The 22,447-nt window shown below is 37.7% G+C and overlaps 1 protein-coding gene across 1 annotated transcript; it reads left to right on the forward strand.

Moving 5' to 3' along the window:
• The first annotated feature begins 1,315 nt into the window (after positions 1–1,315).
• On the forward strand, positions 1,316–8,842 carry LOC110648293 (uncharacterized). The gene is made up of 11 exons (XM_021802471.2): positions 1,316–1,554; positions 1,951–2,016; positions 2,092–2,536; positions 2,645–2,766; positions 3,289–3,492; positions 3,572–3,739; positions 3,880–4,272; positions 5,223–5,302; positions 5,687–6,044; positions 6,384–6,596; positions 7,978–8,842. The coding sequence occupies exons 2-11, from the start codon at positions 1,981–1,983 to the stop codon at positions 8,305–8,307; spliced, it is 2,349 nt and encodes a 782-aa protein (XP_021658163.2). The 5' UTR covers positions 1,316–1,554; positions 1,951–1,980; the 3' UTR covers positions 8,308–8,842.
• Positions 8,843–22,447: the final 13,605 nt, after the last annotated feature.

Below are 22,447 nucleotides of genomic sequence, written 5' to 3' on the forward strand. Positions count from 1 at the left end.
CTAATAAATGTCTTGACTATATTTAATGAGGTACATTAAAATTTGTAATTAAAATTAGTCTTTATAATAATTTCAAATTTAATCTAAATTAATATTTATATTCTTTTTTTGAAAACATAAGTTTTTTAAAAAATATATGAATTTATAATTTCTTAGTTAATTACTTTCATAAAATTGTTCAAATTCTTTTTGAAAACTCTCATGCGATTTTTTTTTGACAACATAAATTTTTATTTTAATTAATTTTTTTCTTATAAAATTTTATTTTGAATTAAGTAAAATTTTATTTTGAGCCAAACAAATCGAATCGAACAGCTCTAATTTAATAATTTAGTTTAATTTTTAAGGTAATTCGGTTAAGTTTAATTTTATATTTTAAAAATTTTGATAATATCGGTTCAGTTCAATTTTAAAGAGAAAAAATTGATTGAACTAAATCAAACTAAATTACTTTATTAATTTTTAAATTACTTTATTTTTATAAAAAACTTATATTATATATATATATAATTTAATTTCATTGATTAATAATTATTAAGTTTAAATTAAATTAAATTAAAGTTAAAATTAGACTAAATAATATAAAAATTAAATCTAAATAAAAACCAATCAAAGCCTAAAAATTAATATGTTCAAACTAAACTGAATTAAGATAATTTACTTCAATTTAATTTTTTTATACATTTTATGCTTAAATATGCTTAGAACGCTACAGAAGCGATTAACGTGAAGCCCACTTTTCCGGGGCTTTCTTCAGGCCTCTGTCTGGCCTAAGGACCATCTCTAGGCTGCAGCTCCCGTCTCCTCCCTTAACCTTAGAGACGGTGCCAATCCAATGAAGATTTTAATATAAAAATTCTCCGCTCTTATTTTCAGAAGGGCCGCTTAAACTTTGCCACGTCCGGGCAGTAATTCTCTCCTGTGCACTTCTTTCATGTAATTATTTTGTGATGGCTTAATTTTATGTTATTTTTTAAAAAATTATTAAATTTTAATTTTTTTTTATAAAATTTATAAAATTTTAATTACTTTTATAAAAATTATTATGATCAAAAATTAAAATTTTTAAATTAATTTTTAATTTATTAATTATTTTATAAATAAAATTACTTAAATAATGATTATAAATGAAAAAAAAAGTCATTAAAAATTTAATGAATCAAAAAGAAAATTCATTAAAATTAAAAATTAATTTTAATTAATAAATAATCTCTCATAAGCTTAAAACTCTATTTAAAAATATATAAATCACGTTTTTTTTTTTTTTTTTAACTTTTCCCTGAATTAATTATTAAAATACAAGCCGATTCCTAAAGGATAGGGAAACTAAAACAGTGGGGTGGGGGTGTTGGGGTTGGAGTTGGCCCAAACAAAGCCTATTTATCACATTGCTAAAAAGAAGCCCATCGATCAAGCAGCAGGCCGGACAAAGAGCGAGAAACTGCTACTGCGTAGGAGGAGAAAGAACAGAAGACAACCAAGAATCCGAGATACAAAGAACGGACTAAATTACAGGTTCGTAGCCTCAGAGTTGCTGCGTAGGACGCACTGTAGGTAAGGGAAAGTTAAAACCTCAGTACCCGATGTGGGTTTTTGAATTTGCAGAGAAATTTTGCTTCTAATTGTTTTTTTTTCAGATGTGATTTTAGCTTATGAGGTTGTTCTTCCACTATTTTCCATCCGTTGTATTTGTTTTTGTTCTTATTCTTCTCTGATTTTGGGAATTCACCATTCGTTTCTAAGTTTTGAGGATGTAGATTAATAAATCTGACCTCAAAATTATTCTTTTTTGGATTGTTTGCTTTATAGCTGAATTTATCGCAATTTTTTAAATTCGAATTCTTGTATGAATATTCAAATTGTGTTTCTTTCTGTATGATTCTGGTTCTGTACCTGTTTTGAAATCCCATTCCCAATTGTTTATTATATGTTCTGGTTTTGAGTATGCAGGACACTTTTTTACACTGTTGAAAAATAAATATGCTTTCCGGGATCAAGTTCATACCCCGCGACCAAGTAAGCTTTTGATCTGCTCATTTTATTTTAGATTAGAAGCGTTTTCTTTGCTCATATTTTGCATTATCATGATAGGCAGAAGATGAAGATGGGGGTGCTTCTATAGGAAAGAGTAAAAACTCAGGGAGTACAAGGGAAAAAAATAGGAAAAATAAAAAGAGTTCGCGATATAGCAGTAGTTCAGAGGATGATGGTGGGAGAATAAAAAAAGTATCTAGGAAAAAGAAGAAATGGCACTCTTCTGATGAAAATTCATCACCAGATTTAAGTGATAGTAATAGCAGTGATGACAGTTCTGACCGGATTGAAAAGAAACAAAGGAATAAAAGAAAGAATAAGAGAAGAAATCATTATAGTTCTGAGAATGAGGATAGCAATAGGTCAAAGAAGAGATCAAGAAGTGGTAAGAAGCATTACTCAGCCATGGAATATTCATCATCTGCCTCTGAAGACGAGGGAAAAGATGGAAGGAAGAGAAAGGAGGAAAGAGAGGAAAAGGAAGTTGGCAATGATTTTCCTGGTATTAATCTTTGCAGATTTTATTTTTCATGTTTGCATTTTGGATAATTGATGAATCAATGATGTTGATTTGATGATTATGATGATGGTATTGGATCTCATTTTTCAGAGAAGATAGAAATTACAAGAAAAGAAATGGGTTTGGATTGGATGCTTAGACCTGCAGACAAGTCCGATGGAAGGCCTGCAGTGAATGTTGATGACCAGCCAGAGAAACCACCTGTTCAGGAGGTAATCTCTTTTCTGTGATTCTGTTCACTTAATCATCTAGCTTTCACTCGGTTGTCTCTCTAGTCTTTCTCTTATCTGCAGTTAATTAATTTGGGATTTGTGAAGAGTGAATGTTCTATTTCTTTAATTTTATTTCTAGGGAATTTTTGGGTTGAGAACATGATGAAAAAGTTTAATGAACTTGATGAACTTTGTAAACAACCTGCAGAAATTAGTTTGCCGTCCTAAAAATTGTTTGTGAATTGATTTACTCTTCAATCACCATTCAACATAAGTAATGGCCAAATCTTTTTTACTTCTCAAGGAAAGGTTGTATGCTTACATGACCTCTGTTCTGTACATGTGCACACACAAGTTTTAAGCATAAATATATGAGATGTTTGTTTCATTTGTTCTTGTTCTTAATAGTGGTAATTGTGGTATGTATGTGCACTTTGTGTTTGTGTGAAACAACAAGTGCAAAGTGCTTGTTACCTTTCTTTGATTGTCTACATGAATGCTTATTTTCTTTAATTTTGCCAGATGAATAGAGTGAATCCCAGGGAATTGAATCCATATCTGAAGGATAATGGAAGTGGTTATCCAGATGATGCAGAAGAGAAAAGAGCAGGTGGACATCGACTTCCTTCTTCTTCGCTTGTTGGGGATGGAGGTGCAAGCTGGAGACTAAAAGCCTTGAAGCGTGCAAAAGAGCAAGCAGCCCGAGAGGGAAGAAAACTTGACGAGGTTTGATTTTCTAATTTGTAGATCTTATATGGTCTGACTAGAGCCTTTACTGACTTGCTTTTAATATTGAAATTTCCAGGTTGTGGAAGAAAGATGGGGTTCTCTTGGTCTTTTGGCTGTCTCTGCTGTTTCTCAGACAGCTGCCCCGGCTCGTGCTCATCTACAAGCCATAAAAACTAGACAGAGGGGGTTAGTAGGGGAACACCAAACTGATGCTGATGGTCAAAGTGAGAGAGCTGTAGAAAAGGTAATTGGCAAATCATTTTTTTTTTCCTCCCTGTTGGTCAGGTAATTGTTAAGAGGGGAGCTGAAAATTGTTTGCCACTGCTTGCTATAAGGGAAATGTTATGCATCATCTTCTTAATAGAATATTATTTTTATCATCAGAATGCTGGTCGAGACTACTTAAAGGATGTATCTGTCCGACATCCTGAAATGAGAGCTCCCAAAGTACATGATTCTTTGTCCTGGGGAAAACGAAAAAGTCAAAATGTGTCTGCTAAGGATGCTGGCCTCATTAATGCTGCAGTTTCTAGCTTAAATAAGTTTGCTGATGATGGAAGCTTTATGAGCAAACTTCTTAGTCAGCAGAATAATGATCTTCCTGATTCTGTTGGTTCCCACATAAATCAAGATGAGAATGTAGATGCTTCATTTGAAATGAAGAGACCTGGTGAAGGCATCACAGTTGTTAAGGAAGCATCGAGTGCAAACCAGCTGGCAGCCAAGGCTTTGCAGCTTCGTATGAAAGGGAAGCATGAAGAAGCTGATAAACTCATGGTAAGACCATGTTTTTAGTTTTACATATTTTCCATCATCTTGCTTCCAATAAAAAAATGTGCATCTGCATTAACTAGGTTTCTCTGATTGAGGACTTGTCACCTTGGCGAAAGTCTTAGCTAATTTGGTGAATCATGTAAGAGTATAAAGGAATTGAGAAGAAAAGCTTTTATCAAGTCTTTGTAAACATTGGAATTACTTGATAAGAAAATGTCTTAGCTGATGTCACTGTAGGCTGTAAAGCATTAGAATTACATTAAAATTTCTTGAATAATCAATGTTTTGGTACTAAATTATGGATCGTCTTTCATAAACTAGGTAAAAAAGTTCCAATAGAATCCACGGTAAACATTTTTGGATTTCTCTTGTTCTGGGATAGGCATCATGCTATTCTACTTATTACTTATCTTTCAGGCTTCATTACTATTTGCTATGACATTGATGAGCATTCTGTCCATTCTCCAATTATTTACTGTTTGTTTCTCAATACTTCTGAATGTTGTTAAATTTTAAATGGAAATGAAAAAGATGATTGTTAGTAATGTATGGACTTTGAAGTATAGTTGTTCACAACGAAATGCTAGATTTTATTTTATTATTGGTCTTGATGAATTAGTGTTGAAAAAACACAAGTTCCCTCCATGGGAAACAATATTTTCCAACTTAATTTGTGCACTATAGAGTTGGGACTGAGGTTGGAAGGTGGATTTACTGTTTTTTCTTAATTGCATATAATTGTCATGGATTTATTAAGTTCTTCCTTCAGTAAATTAGTGGTGTTACTGGCTTTGACCTTCTGGGATTCACAAGTCACTTATCTAAATGTACTGTGAAAAGATTAAGTGTTAATTTTAAATTGCTTTTTGCACTTGTTAATTCTGCCCATAATTGCATGAGTTTCTAATTTAGCGACTTACTGAAGCCATTTTTTGTTTTCTTTCTTTCCTTAGCAAGAGGCTGAGAAAATAAAGGTAAAGCAAAGTTCTGGAGAAAATTCAAGTAGACCTCAAAATATCAGAAGCACCAACAGGTAAATCTTGCATCTTGTGATTTTCTTATATCATCTGCATATTTTTAGTATATTTCTTTATAATGTGATTGAAGTTGAGGATATAGTAGTAGTACTGGCAGCATCATCGACAACTCTAAGATTATTGTAATGGATGCGGAATTTTGATTAGAAAACATGTGTTGACTCCATTCTTCAACTGTTATTTTTGGAATATAATTCCTGATATTTGGTTTATTGTAGCAATTCCCAAAAAGGTTTTAAGCATGCATTTTCAAACCTGATTCAGTATCCTGCATGCACTTGCCATTTGCCATTTCCCTTATTTTTTTTTTCTCCTTATGACAATTTTGCAATTACTGCCCCTTTCTGTAACAATTTTATTTTCCTTTTTCTTCTTTATAGTTATGATATTCAAGGTATTTCTGCCCGAAAAAAGGAAGATGATGCTGATAAGCATCTAGCTCAAAAAATAATCCAGAATAAACAATATAGTTTATCTGGTCGGGCAGATGATGAATATGATTTTGAAGATGGCCCGGGCCAAAAGTCTAGGAGGAAGGGAGTAGGTAATGATCCGAAGTCCAAGGAGAAAAGTGTTCTTGCAAAGCGAATCCTGACTCAGCAAGAGCGATGCCTTTTTTGCTTTGAGAATCCAAACCGGCCAAAACATCTTGTTGTGTCTATTGCAAACTTCACATATTTGATGTTGCCACAGTGGCAGTCTGTTGTTCCAGGCCATTGTTGTATCTTACCAATGCAGGTAAGTTAATTCTGGTTGCTTGATGCTAGAATATGCTAGTCTTGATAGCCAGTCCTTTCTTTTCCATACTTGAATTTCATCATTATTACTAATAAACTGAATTGTGCAAAATTGGATATATCCCAAAATTCTACTGGATAATGGGGAATTTGTATGCTTATTCAATCAAAAAATCCTGAAAGCTTCTAAAATATGAAAAATGGACTTCTTTGCATGCGTTTGGGGGGGGAAAATTCATTCTTAATTCTTTGGTAATTGATGGGACATAGTTGAATTTTCTGTTATTTTATATTCAGTATTGCATGCTTCATTCTAATGGAGAGTGGTTGGCCTTTTCAGCATGAATCAGCCACAAGGATTGTTGACAATAATGTATGGGAAGAAATTCGCAATTTCAAGAAATGCCTTATGATGATGTTTGCCCAGCAAGACAAGGATTTAGTTTTTCTTGAAACAGTGATGGGGTTGGCGCAGCAGCGTCGTCATTGTTTAATTGAGTGCATTCCTCTGCCACGAGAAATTGCTAAACAGGCCCCTCTATATTTTAAAAAGGTTAGCTGTCTTTGATTATTTTGTTTTGGCCTAACTACAAAATTCTTGAATTTTTAACACTTCTTTTAATTCTATCAACGATCTTAAAACTCATCAATTTAGTATCAGAACTTTAACATTTGTACCATGTTATAGGAAGTCAACTGTATAAATATTTTATTTGTATTTAGGTAGCACAATTATAAGGATTTATTTCTAATTAGTTCCTCCCTAATTATTTCCTAATTAGATTGCATAATTATAAGATCACTTATATATAAATTTATATTCGCTCAGTATTGAAAATATGTGAAATCCCTTCTATCCACATACCAATTTTATATAAACCAAATAACCAGTCAAATTAATATTGATAGTAAAAATAGGAGGGGGGGGCGCGGGGGCGGGGCGCGCATACAAATGCCTCTTTGAAGGAAATAAATATCATTTGATTGTCTTTTTAATTGTAAAGCTGGCAATCACCATGTATTAAAAGCCATGTGGACATCTTATTAAAACAAAAATGCTTTCTAATAGTCTGTTTAACATTGTGTTATTGGTCACCTAGTATTAAAACAGCCATGCTGATGTCTGTCACATGGTTAAAAAATTCCAATTTGAAGGGTTCCTGTCAGCAATAAAATTGATATGAATGTTAAAGTTCCAGTGCTGAATTAAGAAGGTTTAAAGGTCCCAATCAAATCGAAAGAAGTGTTAAATTTTAGGAATTTTTTGTCATTAAGCCTTTTATTTTGATGCATCAATTTTCATTTTGCTTGTTTAAATTTTGAACTAATGTCTTGAACCTTATTTAGAGATGGTAACAGAAAAGAGGGAAATCAATTTCAGTGTTGTTCACAAGTAATTTGAAAAATTCCATAGTTTGTCTTTCACTCTCAGATAATGAGATGACATCAGACATGGAGAACAACGTGTGAAATAATTTAATATCAACGAGTACACTATGTTTGCTGTTAATCTATGTTCTCTGATATTGTCAATAAGTTTGAATATAACTTCTGTCAAAGTTGCTGCCACATAACTGCTGTATTTAAGAACATACTGCAAATGCATTATATTTGCTATTGACATTCAATAAGTAGCTTTCTGTTGGCTAGGCAGGATAGTCACAGTTATTGATGCATTTGCCTATGTCTCCTTGTATTCAAGTGATGTAATATAGGCTGTTAGAGATTTTAAGTTCAAACCCTTTAAGGAAAAAAAAAAAAGGAAGAAGTCTTTATGGGTATCATTAACTTATCCCAGCTAGTTTGGGATTAATGGGTAGTTGAATTTATGATGTCTTTGGCCAAGGCATATGATTTTACATGTGCAAATACATACATTCTTGTATTATTGATTTCTTACTTCGTGGACAAGTCTCTAAAGAAGATTGTTTCAGGCAATTGATGAAGCTGAAGATGAGTGGAGCCAGCACAATGCAAAGAAGCTGATCGATACTAGTGTGAAGGGATTGCGAGGTTCAATTCCCAAGGACTTCCCTTACTTCCATGTTGAGTTTGGCCTAAACAAGGGTTTTGTCCACGTGATTGATGACGAGACACAGTTTAAGAGTAGCCTTGGCTTAAATGTAATAAGAGGCATGCTACGTTTGCCAGAGGAAGATATGTTTCGTCGCAGAAGGCACGAGTCAGTAGAGTCGCAAAAGCAGGCAGTTGCAAATTTCGCACGAGATTGGGAACCTTTTGACTGGACAAAACAGCTTGACTAAGTCTTCAAATTTTGCGAAGTTTTACTGATAAATCTAGCCATTTTTTAAATATTTGAGATTTCGCCTTTGTCTATCCGTTGTTTAACTAATCAACCTGTAGCCAGTATGCATGGTTGACGCAGCAGGTATGAACCGATTAGCTTGCGACTTGGTTCCAACAAGTGCCTGAGTTTGTAACTGCATCGAGTGCTCTCCATTTCCATTGCTTCATGAAGTAAATTGGTTGGCTTGCTTTTTTGGAGCCTGACAATGGTAACTAGTGTTTTTGAGTGTAATCCAAGTCAGTAAAGGGTTGAAATAGAATGTATTAGATCTGTAAATTTTCAGCATTTCTTTATTGTTCGGCAAAACCTTTGAAAGCTCGACTCTGTATTTTAGTGCACAAAGGACGCAGCCTGTGGATTGCGAAGGGATTGTTGTATGTGTATGAGCACACACACACCTCAAACTGATAAATGTAGTCAAACCAAAATCTGAGGTTGGTAAAAGTAGTTTTGTCATTCCATATAAGGCACCATTGGTCAGAAACTCAAAATGGGTCTCCAGATCTGTGAATTTGTAATGCAAGTGTAGACAAGTGGAAGTGGATCTAAATTGATAAATAAGAGAGGTCTGGCTTGTCTTCTGGTCGAACAACGGACCACTTCCCGTAAAATTCACAGAATCACTTCGATTTTCAACGTCTTTCTTACCAACTCCATCAAAGTGTCAGAACAGTGGAAGAAACGCAGATGCTTCTTTGATGTGTGTGTGTTTTTTTTTATTTACCGCTTTTCTTATCTATATTTGTTAAAATCAGGATTATGAAGTTAGAGTTGAGACAAGTTAGGGCAAAAATATATCTAATTGAAGAGTATTAAAAAAATAATTTAAAAATAAATTTGACAAGTGTTACCGATAAAAATATTAAAATAATAATTTTTTTAAATTATTTTTTTAACGATATATAAAATAATACTTTTATTTAGAAAAATAATTTTGACCCTTTAAATTCAATGTGAAATAGACAGATCTCGCTCGGCCAGAACTTGAGCCTGTTCGGCCAGCTTATCCTCATTAGAACTTCATTCGCCCTTCAATTTGTGATATGTAGTTCTGAGCGGATGACAGTTGGGATCGGAGAGAAGTCACCTCATGACCCATTTTCTGGACTTCCTTACCCAGGCGGTGAGCCTTCTCCCGAACAATGTGCTGGTTCACCAAGCACTCCACGTTCAGGCTCATAGATCGGGTCAGGATGTCATCCAGATTGTCCGGGGACAGCCTATCCCGATCTTCCCGAAGGCAGATAGAGGACCCTAGGACCTTAGCGAAACCCGAGTTCTCTCGAACCGTGCGGTTCTTCTCCAATGAGTGGATCAGCACTTGGGCACCGCGGAAGAGAGTCCTTGGGGCAGGCTGGGAAGGACCCCCTTCCGCGCTCGAAGCTGACTGGAGGAGGCGGAGGTGGCTCTTCTTGACGAGGAGGAGACCGGACCACTTCTATGATCGGCGATCCAGAAGGTTGAGACGAGCCTCCCTGAATCTCCCCGGGCTCATGACTGGGTGTCTGCATCTCCTCAGCCCTCTTCATCTCCCGTACCGGACGACCACGAGAACTGAATGGAAGGGGGGCTTACTGCTCTCTGACCCTCGGCACCGCTCATTTTCAAAGGAAACAGAGAATTTAAACTAAAAGAAAGATCAAAACTCTTACCGGAGCTTGATCGGTGTCGGAGGAACTTGAGAAAACAAGAGAATTTGGAAGTTGTTCGCGAGAGACTGAAAATGACATAAAGGAGCAACTGGCTAACCCCACCCCTATTTATACTCGTCCGAGCATTTAATGCTCACGATGTTCCAGGTAGTGCATCGGATAGCAGGACTCGCCAGCTGTTCTGACATGTCTCACAAATATTCCGGAGATTCCATAAAGAGATCGGTTAACTATAGAGCGGCAGATTAAGGTGTTTTGAATTACGGATCGGATAAGTGTCATTCAAATTAAGAGTCGGATCGGATAAATACTTCAGAGATCGAAAAATAATCAATGTAATAATAATAAAACGACAGTTGTCAAAATAAATTTTATTTCCGGAAAGATCTAATTACATCATTCGGGCGATCTTTGGAGATCGGATTACATTAAAGGTCTAATTACATCATTTGGGCGATCTCTAAAGATCGGATTACATTAAAGGTCTGATTACATCATAAGGGCGATCTTTAGAGACCGGTGGAACATCCTATCTAAAAGGCCTATGTCAAAGCCTAGTCTCGTGGCTGAGTCAAAAGATGTGTTTGACCAGAGACCACTGGGGACTATGACTCTCATGAGAATGAGAGAGTCGCGTCATCAAAATTCTTGCTCAGCAAACCGAGCCGCTGTCGGAACACCCAGTGTGGAGAGGAGCCAGATGAACACCGAAGAGCAGTCACCGGTGTTGAGGGCAATATTAGCAGTCTTCTCGCCCGAAACCAGTTCGCCGATTATATTGGACGAACGATTCGAGATTGGCACGATCGAGGTCCTCGATCCAGATCGGTTAATTAGTCCAGTTCTCTCACTGTCATCAGAAAAGGTCATCATGATTTTTCGATCACCGAGATCGTAAATTTTCAGGCAAGGAACAAAGAGGACAACCGGAAAAAGATTAAAAGCGGTCATTTTGTCCGGGATTGTTGCCGGAGCAGCTAGAACAAGGAAAATGAGGAGAATAGGGGAGAAAGTCAAATGAGGTAGGGCTTCCCGATTGAAGGTATATATATAGGAAAATTTGAGCATTTATTGCAAGCAGAAAACGAAGCGGACGCCTCGAGAATTGAGGGAAATAAATGCTTTGACTGGACCGAACCCGATAAAAAGGAAGACTGGTGTGGTAAAGATCGGTAGAAGGGAGACCGGCATGAAAGATCGGAAGAGAGCGTGTCAGGAGAGATCGGAAGAGAGGAACCCGGTATGAGAGATCGGAAAAGGATCACGTTGAAAAGACCGGAAAGGAGGGGAGGTCGGAAGACAAAGAGAATAAGACAGCTCCTGCCGATTATCGTCATAATCAGAGCCGAGGTAGTTAAAGCGTTGCAGGTGAAATCTCAACCGCACGCCCCAGAATCGCTCGCATTACTGACATGTGCCAGAGTATGTCAGGACAGCGCTGTACATCCTAATCTCCACCGTTGATCTTACTTGTAAGGACGATCTCGGAGCCCTCGGATCGAAGAAGAAAATGACAAGATCAGCGCCTTTCACTCCTAGCCCTCATATCGCTCTTGACAAGAAATTTTGGGCCGTCAGATTAGAAGAGAGAAAAGGACAAATACTCGGAAGGATCGATCGTCTGCTCGATTCTCTTTAATTCTCGAGCCCTTAGATCATGTCCTTCGAAATCTTAACCCTCCATCTCCCTCAAAACAGATCCTGACCCTCCATGGGGAGCACCCGGTTCCTATAAATACCTGCATAAAAAACTGTTCAAAGGAGGACGAAAAAAAAGAGGGCAGTGACTATAGTGGAAGAACTCTGAAACTTAATTCAGTTCATTACTCTGCTATTTTTTTTAGCGTTCATAAGGAAAACTTTTGAAACCAGTTTTCTAAAGTGTTTTCTTGCAAAAGGGATTCTTGAATACTGAAACTCTCTATTTTCAGTTCGTTCATTATCCTGTGGTGCTCTCATTTTCAGCTCTGTGTTTTCTTTAGTTCCACTCCCATTGTCCAGGCTCAACCTCATTTAAACTCGGGTATTATTTCGACCCGATTGCATTTTAGCAAAGCGTCCTTCGTTTCAAGGTGGACTTTAACCTTCCGGTTACCAACCTGCAGTTCTATTACGTTTTGTGATTCCATACTTAGTTTAGTAGATTTGGCTCCCTACAGGTGAGTGCTTGTATTGCCATTTTATTAAGTGTTCATTTTCATTTTACGTATTTCCTTTGTTCTTTTATGTATGTAGTTTTTTCTAAGTTTATATTGCGCTAAAGAATACCAAAAGGTTACTCTCGGGTTTACTTCTTTGTTTATCAGTCCATTCTTTTGTTGATCTTTGTTATTTTTGAATGCAAGTCTTCTAGTCTCGAGTAATGTATAAGGGGTCGGTTAAAATGTAGGTAACCGTATCTTAAGGGTCTCTTTAAAATAATGAAAGGTCTGAACAATAAGTTGGGAAAATAGTAAGGCCGAATCACTAGAATAATGCAAAAAAAAACAATTGAGTAAGACGACACAAGACAGAGTAAAACCGAACTTTAAGATAGATAAATGGGATAGATCGGGTATCAAAAGGTACTGGTAAGGCGACCACATAGGAAGGTCGGAAAATTCGGTTTGGTATCTCCTGACTAGTTACAAGATACCAATGAGTTAAAAGAAGCCTTATTCCGAGCCCCTGCATCTTTAAATGCAAAAACCCTTAGTTCTAGGATTTCGTGACGGGTAGCTGTAATCAAGTTTCGAGAGATCGGAAAAGTCCTTATCCGATTCCTATTAAAATAAAAGAGATCGGAGGAGAGTTCTTATCCGATTCTCACTTAAAATTTTAATAAATATTTAAAAAGGAGATCGGAGGAGAGTTCTTATCCGATTCTCAATCTAAAATTTTATCAAATATTTAAAAGAGATATCGGAGGAGAGTTCTTATCCGATTCTCAATCTAAAATTTTATCAAATATTTAAAAGAGATATCGGAGGAGAGTTCTTATCCGATTCTCACTCAAAATTTTAACGAACATTTAAAGGAGATCAGAGGAGAGTTCTTATCTGATTCTCGCCTAAAATTTTAATAAAAGAGATCGGAGGAGAGTTCTTATCCGATTCTCACTTAAAAACTTTAACAAATATTTAAGAGATCAGAGGAGAGTTCTTATCCGATTCTCAACCTAAAATTTTTAAATATTTAAAGGAGATCGGAGGAGAGTTCTTATCCGATTCCCAAATTAAATTTTAACAAATAAGTAAGATGATTCCCCCTGAAGTAAAATTAATACGCAACAGCAACTCACTAAGGTTGTCTCATTTACTTATGTATCTGGATAATCCGGATTAGTGAAAAATCAAATATTCCTTTCGGTCAAAAGGATTAACATTTCCATTCAAACCCTCCTAACTATGATGAACGTGAAGTTAAATCTGCTTACCCTCGTTAAGGGACGAGGTGGGGTGCCTAACACCTTCCCCACCCGTTTACGGACCCCGAACCTAGAATCTCTATTTTTAAAGTGGTTTTATTTTAACTTACTTTCACAAATGGTTTTCTTTAATTTCCCTCAAAATTAAAGTGGCGACTCCTCACTTTTCCCACTTCGGTGAGTGTTCGTCCAGGCAACCGCAAAACACCTTGCGACAGCTTGGCGACTCCACTGGGGACATTAAAACTTAACCCCGGTCTAGAGGTCCAAAAGTAAATTTAATGTTGCGATCAAATCATAGTTAGGTGGGCTCACTCCGCAAAAAATTCTATACATTAATTATTGTTATTCCTGCTAACCATTTTGCCTGTCTTGCTTTTTTTTTCTACAGCGCTCTACATTTAAAAGAAAAAGGAAAAAATAAAAATCCCCCTGAATTGGGAAGAGGTAAAGGTGTCCCTTCACACACTAAACACTCACACGATGTCCTCACACACTTCAGCCCTATACCTGGGCTTTCTTACCCTTTTAGGATAGTAGGAGGGAGTCATGTAGCGATACCTGTGGGTTTTACCCCGTTAGCATCCGTGAAGGCTTCTGCTCAAATTGAAACTCGTTCTACTCACTGTGATACCCGTGGAATTTTCCCGATAGTATTGTGGGGGATAGAATGGGGCTCTACTGTTTATAGTAGGGGTAATTTGGGAACCCGTGGCTTTTAGAAAATTAGACCCTGAGCTAAACTATCACGATAGTTGGAAGTCGTAGCAAGCTACCTTGTAAGATAGAACTGTCCAATTAGGTAGCACCCAGCCGGTATTAGGACTTTCCTTTACTTTAAGACAAAAGGGGCATACTTACTCTTACCCTATTTTGTTTATTTTATTTTGTTTTTATTTTTAAGGGTAATCTTGAATCATACTGTAAAGAAAACCTACACATTTTCCTACTTTGATAAATGTGTAGGTGTCACTCTGCCAACAGTATAATTCAAGATTACCTGAATTTATCCCGCTAAACAGTTTTTCCTGCAGGCATCACCAAAATAAGGTCTGTAAAAGGATAAGCATCATTTTTAACATGGCATCCTCGAGTCAGTCGGCAGAAGAAGTTCTCAAATCAGAAAAAAATGCTAAACTGTGGCCCAAAAATTGTTCAGTACCCCTACAAAGATACACCAGCTCATTTCCTCTACTGGACCTAAGCAAGATTGAAGTGAGAATGAACAGTCTAGAAGGTCTGGTCAATGGTTGGAAGTCATTTCCCGATCAGGTCAAAGCACAATTTGAGAAGAAATATGGGAGGATTGCAACCTTGATGCGAGTTAAGGTTCAGATCCCGGCACTAAAGGCCATGTTGTCAGTATGGAACCCTAAGTTTGGAGTGTTCTCTTTCAATGACATCGATACTGCTCCCACTATGGAAGAATATCAAGCATTGCTAGAAATCCCTTATGCGGCGCAGAATCGGATTTACCTGCACCTCGAACATAGGCAGACCTGGAAACGGCTCGCACATATGCTGGGGATCCCACCAGAAGAAGCAAAGGCGAGAGAAACCGTTAAAGGAAACACGCATGGATGGTATTGGACTTACCTCAAGAAAGGGTTGGAGCAATGCATCTAAGATCAACAGTGGGATCAAGCTTCATTGATGCTCGCTTTAGCAATTTACGGCTTGATCTTGTTCCCTGGACCTTTCGGAATCATAACCTGCGGTGTTGTGGAAATGTTCTGGGCAGTAGAGAAACAGAAGGTCAACCCAGTACCGGCAATACTTGCTGAGACTTTCTTAACCCTCACTTACTGTAGACAGCAAGGCAAGGGGTCCATTAAGTGTTGTCCTCAGTTGTTGCACCTTTGGGTCATTAGTCATATGTGTCCTGTGGAGACAAAGGGATTGACTTGGTACCTTGACCAGTCTCTCATCAAGAAGATGACCCGATTAGTAATCAGCCCGAAGAATGAGCCACAGTGGCAAGAGCGGATTTTGAGCTTCAATAGCCATGACTACTGCTGGAGGAAGCTGTGGACGTCGAGTCAATCCATTTTGATCAGCACGGGAGGTAATCAATCGGTATCCCTAATAGGAGTGACTGGATACACGAGTTACACTCCGGCGTTACTAATGAGACAGTTTGGCTCAACACCATCTAGAATCAACATTGAAGGATACCACCAAGGTCATTTCTACCATGAGCTCAAGGAAGAGGAAGGGTTGAAGATAGCTCGCAAATCTTGGGAAAACATCACTCTGATGGAGAGGTTGCCTAAAAGTCCGAGTGCCACGGGCGATTATCTTAAATGGAGGGCTGACAGGGATCAAGAACACTTAACTGCAGATTCAACAAAATTCGAAGATAGCGACCCTCGCCAAAATTTCCTATCAGAGGAAGCTAATAATCATCTGGCTGACTCACTACAGAAGACAAATATTGAGAACTCGCAACTGCAAGAACAAATAAAACAGTTGGAGGATTAATAGCAGAACCTTAAAAGAAAAGTGAGAAGACTCAGGGAAGTGGCAAGGGCCGAAAAGATGAGCTTCGAAGAGCAAGAGGCACGTTATGAAAAGAAAAAAAGCTCTCTTCAAGCTCTGGTAAAAGAAGTAGAAGAGCATAATAGTAAGCTTCAGGAAAAAATGAAATACCAAGAGATACTCGTAGAAGAGTATATGTCACATCCCGACTTAGCGGGCCCCAGCTCAAGCCCCTCTCTGGGTGGCCATCTTTAGTGGCCCCTAGAGGCGGTGCGACTCACAGTGCTTGTCCGGTGGAGTTCAATCCGCCAGTGAGCTAGGATTCGAACCCTTATCACCTCAGCTTAGCCTCTTACCAATTGAGCACTCAATTGGTAAGAGGCGAAGCAAACCCGTGAGGTGATAAGGGTTCGAATCCTAGCTCACAGGCGAAGGGATTGAACCGCACCAAAGCGACAGCCTGTGAGTCGCACCGCCGGCCTCTAGGGGGCTACGCCGGCAAGATGGCCACCCAGAGAGGGGCTTGAGCTGGGGCCCGCTAAGTCGGGATATGACAATAAAAAGGCTTCCCCTCTAATTTAAATTTCGTCCTCGAAATTTACTGGATGTTTTTTGGTACTAAGATAATTCTTTTACCTTTCTATTACTCCATCTGTCTACTTCTTTTGTATACATGGTACCATTTAGTCTTTTCGAATCTATCATTATACACTTAGGCATATCATAAAAAAAATATTTTACCTCAAATTCACATCTGGGGCTTCTTGCTCCTCTCCGGCTTGGGTGACATTTGGAAGTGGTGTTACTGTTGTACTTGGTCCTTCCACGCCTGCATGGGTCCGTGGTATATTCCTCTTAGGACAATCTTTCAGACGATGGTCTATGGCCCCACATCTATAACAGGCTCCAGTCAATCCCCTACATTCACCTTTATGCCACTTGTTACAATGGCCACATTTTCTTGCTAATCCTGGCACACTCACTATTAGTGTTTCTGGTTGATCTCTCCTGGGTATAGGCTTGGGTCTAGATCTCCTACTTTGATTATATGTCTGACTTAACTGTTCTCTCAGCCTCTTATTACTAGACTGTCCAAATTTCCTCTTTTGCTGATCACCACTCCTCTTCTTTCTCTTCATGAACACAGTAATATATTTCTTTCGAACTCTATCGTAAAGAATTCCCAAGTTACGTCTGTGGTGGCACTACCTTGGTTACGACATCCCACCACCGATATGCGCTTCTTGTAACAAAGAAATCGCACACTCCAAACTCGCTCGTGTGCAATGGAGTGCTGCAGACTCTTTCATCCTTTCTAACCAATACTCACCGCAGTAATCGTCTTCCTTTCTACCATTGAAATCTCTGACTCTATTTCCTAATTTTTCCAAGAGGTGATTTACTTTGAGATAGTGGTGGAATAACCTATCATCTGACGAAATAATCCAGTCATCAGCTCAAACAAGGCTGTTGGGGTTGTACAGCACCTCTTGCACCTGGTGGAGCAGATCTCCCGATTTTCAATATTACTACCAGTCGGAATATGGCTTACTACTTCTTCTTCTACTGCTCTCTGCGATTCTGAATCCATACCTTAACCTAAAATAATCAAGAAAACAGATCTGCATTAGTGTCACCTCGACTCTTACAAATGCAATGCATGGTATGGACTCAATCTAGGCCCAGAAACGCCTAAACCGTGCTCTGATACCACTAAATGTGACACCCCTTACCCGACTACAGTGTAGCCGAGCAAGTTATGCCACTCAGTGTGCCGAGCACTCTATTTTTATCTTAATTAATTTTTTTATCATAATTTTGAATATAACTTGTGAAATATAATTCATTTTAAGCCATTTATCGAAATTATTATTTCTTTGAGGTTCCGAAAATTTTAAAGAAAATTCGGCAGAATACCGGCTAAAAATGGAGAAGCAGCTTCTTGAACTGTGAAAAACACTTCCTATATTCATTTTCCATCATCTCAACTCCATTTATCAAATTCTCAACAATGTTCAATCTCAGTTCTCATTCATCCATCTCATATGATACCATGCATAATTCATATATAAACATTCACTTTTCCATTTACAACCACACTTTTCATTATTTACATGAATATCAAAATACATTACATAAGTTTCAAATACATATGAGAAAATAAAATCAATTACAAAATACCAAAATGACATCTAGCGTCCTACCAATGCACTGCAGACAGTGAGGTGACACAGACACTATGCAGAACTGTGAACTGCCTTACCGAACCTGTGGTCTACTGGTGCTCTATCCAATCTTCAGTACCTACGCGTTGCAAAAGCGACGCGCTAAGCATAAAGCTTAGTGGTGCAAATAATAAAATAGAAAGAAATAATATGCAATATAAAAATCATAATTTCTTAGCCATTGTGTTCATAAGAACTGAATAATTACCAACTTAGTGTTTAGTCGAGGGCTAATTACGTTTTATGATATTAACTTCTTCATGCATTTTGTTAATTATTTTCTTCATGATCTTGAGTTTCTTTGTATTCTATCGTAATCATTCCTGATATTTAATTTTCGTATTTTCTTTAACAATCAGTTCAGTTACAGTTATACTTTTCCATGCCCAAGTAACCTATCTTCGACGATCGATCGATAACGGTCGTTGGCAATCGACACCGCGGTGCCTCGTCATCATACCATGGGACGCAGAACGTCAACCACGTATGCAGTCAGTATGGCTAAAAAGCCATGATATCACATAATTGGCATAAAAGCCATGAATACGGGCATAAAAGCCATGAATACGGGCATAAAGCCATGAATACAGGCATAAAGCCTTTCCTTTCGCAGTACTGCTAAAACAATACCCTATTGGCATGCCAAACTATCCAAACCAATCACATTAGGCCTACTAGGGCATTTTGCATATTTAAGTTTCACAATTTTTGGATTTCAAGTTTTCATGTCACTATTCATTTCATTAGTCAATTAAAATGTTGACTTTTGCATAAACAATAGGTACATTGGTTTTAATACTCCCAACATTCCACATTTTGTATTCAAAACTTGTTAGTTTTGGTCACTTTCTCAAAGTTTAGGTCATTTTGGCAAAATTGCCAATTTTTTGATTTTGGTGTCACTATTCACCTCATTGGTCAACAAAAATGTTGACTTTTAGAATAAAAATGTATACATTGACTTTGGCACTCCCAACATACCACATTTGGTGTTTAAAACTTGTTGGCATTAAGTGTTAATACCATTTCCAAGCATTAAACCAAAGGAGCAGATTTTTCAGTTTTGGTGAGTCAACTTCACTGTTCCATTGGACACTGTTACTGTTGGAATTTGAAGAAATGTAAAACATGAAAGTTGTTCCTTATTTTGTCTAGTTGAATTTCCTTTTTTGAATCACTCCATTTGGAGTTTTGTAGCTCTAGATATGGTCCAAAGACCCAAGCTGGCCGGATTGCCAAATCTGCAGATTTACCATATCTACAGTGCATGAACAGTAACTAGAGTCACTTGGTTGGATGGGTTCTGGCCATAATTTGGGGTAGGTTCCTTCATGAAAGTTGTTTGTCTATGTCTTAACTTGTTGCTGTAAAAATGTCAGGTCAATTGACCAAATCTACAGTGAGTTATGGCCAAATGAACAGTTACTGTTCATTTGGTCAATTCTGCAGAGGCAGTTTCAGGGTTCCGGATTGGGGCCAAGTTTTGGTCCTCTTGCTTTGGTCTTTTGGGCATGGTTTCTTCAGAAAAAATGTGCCATTATAAGCCTAGTTTCATGTCCAATTGGCCAAACTTCAATTGGACTAACACAGCCCAAGTTATGGCAGTGCAAAGGGACTGAATTTTCAGTCCCTATGCTGCTGTCCTAGGGCAGTTTGCAACCTCACTTTGCAATCTCATTTTTCAGTCCATTTGTTGGTCAATCTACCTAAAATGGTCACTAATTGACCATTAAAATGTTCTCTAATCAATTCATAATCCAAGTCCACACTTTACTCCCAAAACCCTAGCTCAAATTCAAGATTTTGTACAAGTTACCCTAGTTGACTAACTAACTCATTTCCTTATGTTTATATACTTTATTCATGATTTCTAATTCATTCCAAGTCCATTCAAAAACACTCAATCCTATTTCTCCCTAGGGCAGCCGAAATTTATGGAGTACATATACATAAATTTCATCCACTTAATTTACAAATTCTTGCTAAATTCAAGTTCCTATGTATGAAATTAAAGAGTTTTTGATATATAGTGCACTAACCTCTTGTAGCTTAAATCCAAGCCAACCCAAAACTTCAATTTCTTCTCCTCTTTTAGCTCCCAAAATATTAAGCAAGGTTCTAGGGTAAAATTTAGTGTTGGGAACTCAAGGAAATATGGTGGGAGTTTAGGGTTTCATGAGCTTGCCAAGCTCATCAATGGAGGGAGATGGGAAGAGTCACGTTTTGGGGAAGAAGAAGAAGAAGAATGGCTGCTGTAATTTGTGTTATTTTGGTCTTCATTTATGTCTTTTAATAGTTTAGTCAAATGGTAGCTTATTTGTGATTGGTCACAATTTGTAAATGACATCATCAAGATGTCATAATTGAGCTTTTTCTTCATTTTCTTTCCTTTCCTCCACTAATCATTTTCAATTTGATTTCTAGTAATGTTTATTCATATTTTATGTTATATTAATTATTTACTCAACTGGACAAGTCGGCCAAATATAACCTCGAAAGCGAAATGACCAAAATGCCCTCCATTTGGCTTAACGGTCAAAATTGGTCAGACTGATTGAAAATTTTTCTAAATATTTTCTTGGCATTCTAATGCCATAGGAACCTCAATAACCCTTCTCTGGAGTCCCAAAATTATTTTATGATTTTTCCCTGTCTAGGGCTCCTCGCTATGTAGAACCGCAACTTACCTCTCGTTACCCATCGCTTGGGCACCTAGCTCTTTTAACTTAATCAGATTTTATTTCTAAAATTTTTACTAAATTTTTCTCATTAATATTTGAGTTAATTATGGTCCCTCACTTAAATTTAATTATTTTTCCGGACGTTCTAGCTGTCCGGACCGACACCGGTCACCGGAACAGTAGGATGTACGGAATTGCTACCGGGAGGATGTTACAGTATAACCAAGAGAACAAAAAGATGAAGCTCGAATTGAAGGAACAGGCATTACTCATCAACGATATTCTGAAAGAATATGCTAAGGAAATGAAGGAGAAAGAAAGACAAGCTACTCTCTATCAAGAGCTGAAAGAGAATGTTGACCAGCTGGAGAGAACGATAGCACAGAGAAAACAAGAACTCCTTCTTGAATCCGAGTATGCTCTGAAAGCATTCGACCCTGCCAAACAAGAAGAAAGGTTATATGAGTATCTCAGAAAATGTCATCTCATTATAAAGAGCCTCCCCGAGCCTAGGCCGATGTAAAGAATACTGTGTATAAATATTCAGTTAATGGAAAACTTTTTGGGCCATTGTTTAGCAAAATTGTGAATGAATAGTATAACTCCCGTAGGAACCCCCTCGCTAGGGTTATGCGAAAAATTGGATATGCCATATGAACAGGTATCATAAACGTGCATTCAATCCAGTCATTCACAGTCAGACTATCGAATGATGCCATGATAAAATTGATGCAACCATCCTTCTGCAGATTTCATTTTGGCTCCCGAATGCCACTGTATCTTTTGTCCGAACCAGGACCTTTAATTTTTTTTACGAAATTCAAAATTCACTAAAAGCTTTTATTTATTTCCCTACAGAAAATCAACATTGCTTCAAATAAGGCAAGTCTGACCAAGCACACGGTTCAACCCAAGCGAGTGTACTTAACAAGATCTCGAACAAAGAAGATAATGGAAGATCAGGAACAAGTACAGAACCTATAAGGACAGGTTTCCGAATTGAAGGATCAGGTCTTAGAACTTATGAGACTAATGAGGGAGATGTCCCAAAATAAACCTAACCTACCATTACCTCCCCCACCACCTACAATAATAGATCCTCACCAAGCTTCAACCTCTTTCACCTTTCAGTCACCTATCCCGGATCCGACAATCACTGTCAATCCGGCTACTATAAATAATGACCCACCTTTCTCCCATTACCCGGCTATCTCAAATGCCAACCCATACCCTTCAATACTGATCCCTCCGGTTCACTCCACCCCTCATTTCCCAGCTGGGGGAATATCTTTTGCAGTAGGAGGAGAAAATAAGATCAGGGAAAATGAAAAATTGTCTGCTGTAGAGGAAAGACTGAGAGCAATAGAGGGACTGAACATGTATGGTTCAATCGATGTGGCGTCACTTAGATTGGTGCCAGATGTGGTGGTGCCAACCAAATTCAAAGTCTCAGATTTTGACAAGTATACTGGGAACTCAGATCCCCGCATTCACCTGGCAACCTACATTGCCAAAATGTCTGCCTTAACAGAAGATGACAGACTTCTCGTCCATTTCTTTCACGAGAGCCTCTCTGGAGCAGCCCTGAGATGGTGCATACAGTTGGATAGGAGCAAACTGCGCTCCTGGAAGGATTTAGCTGATGCATTCTTGA

The sequence above is a fragment of the Hevea brasiliensis genome, chromosome 16, assembly GCF_030052815.1.
Source record: "Hevea brasiliensis isolate MT/VB/25A 57/8 chromosome 16, ASM3005281v1, whole genome shotgun sequence".
Classification (NCBI taxonomy): domain Eukaryota; kingdom Viridiplantae; phylum Streptophyta; class Magnoliopsida; order Malpighiales; family Euphorbiaceae; genus Hevea; species Hevea brasiliensis.

Coding starts and splice junctions, on each gene's coding strand:
- LOC110648293 (XM_021802471.2), top strand. CDS start 1,981: ATGCTTTCCGGGATCAAGTTCATACCCCGCGACCAA. Junction 2,767..3,288: donor AGAAACCACCTGTTCAGGAG/GTAATCTCTTTT, acceptor TAATTTTGCCAG/ATGAATAGAGTGAATCCCAG. Junction 6,597..7,977: donor CCCCTCTATATTTTAAAAAG/GTTAGCTGTCTT, acceptor AGATTGTTTCAG/GCAATTGATGAAGCTGAAGA.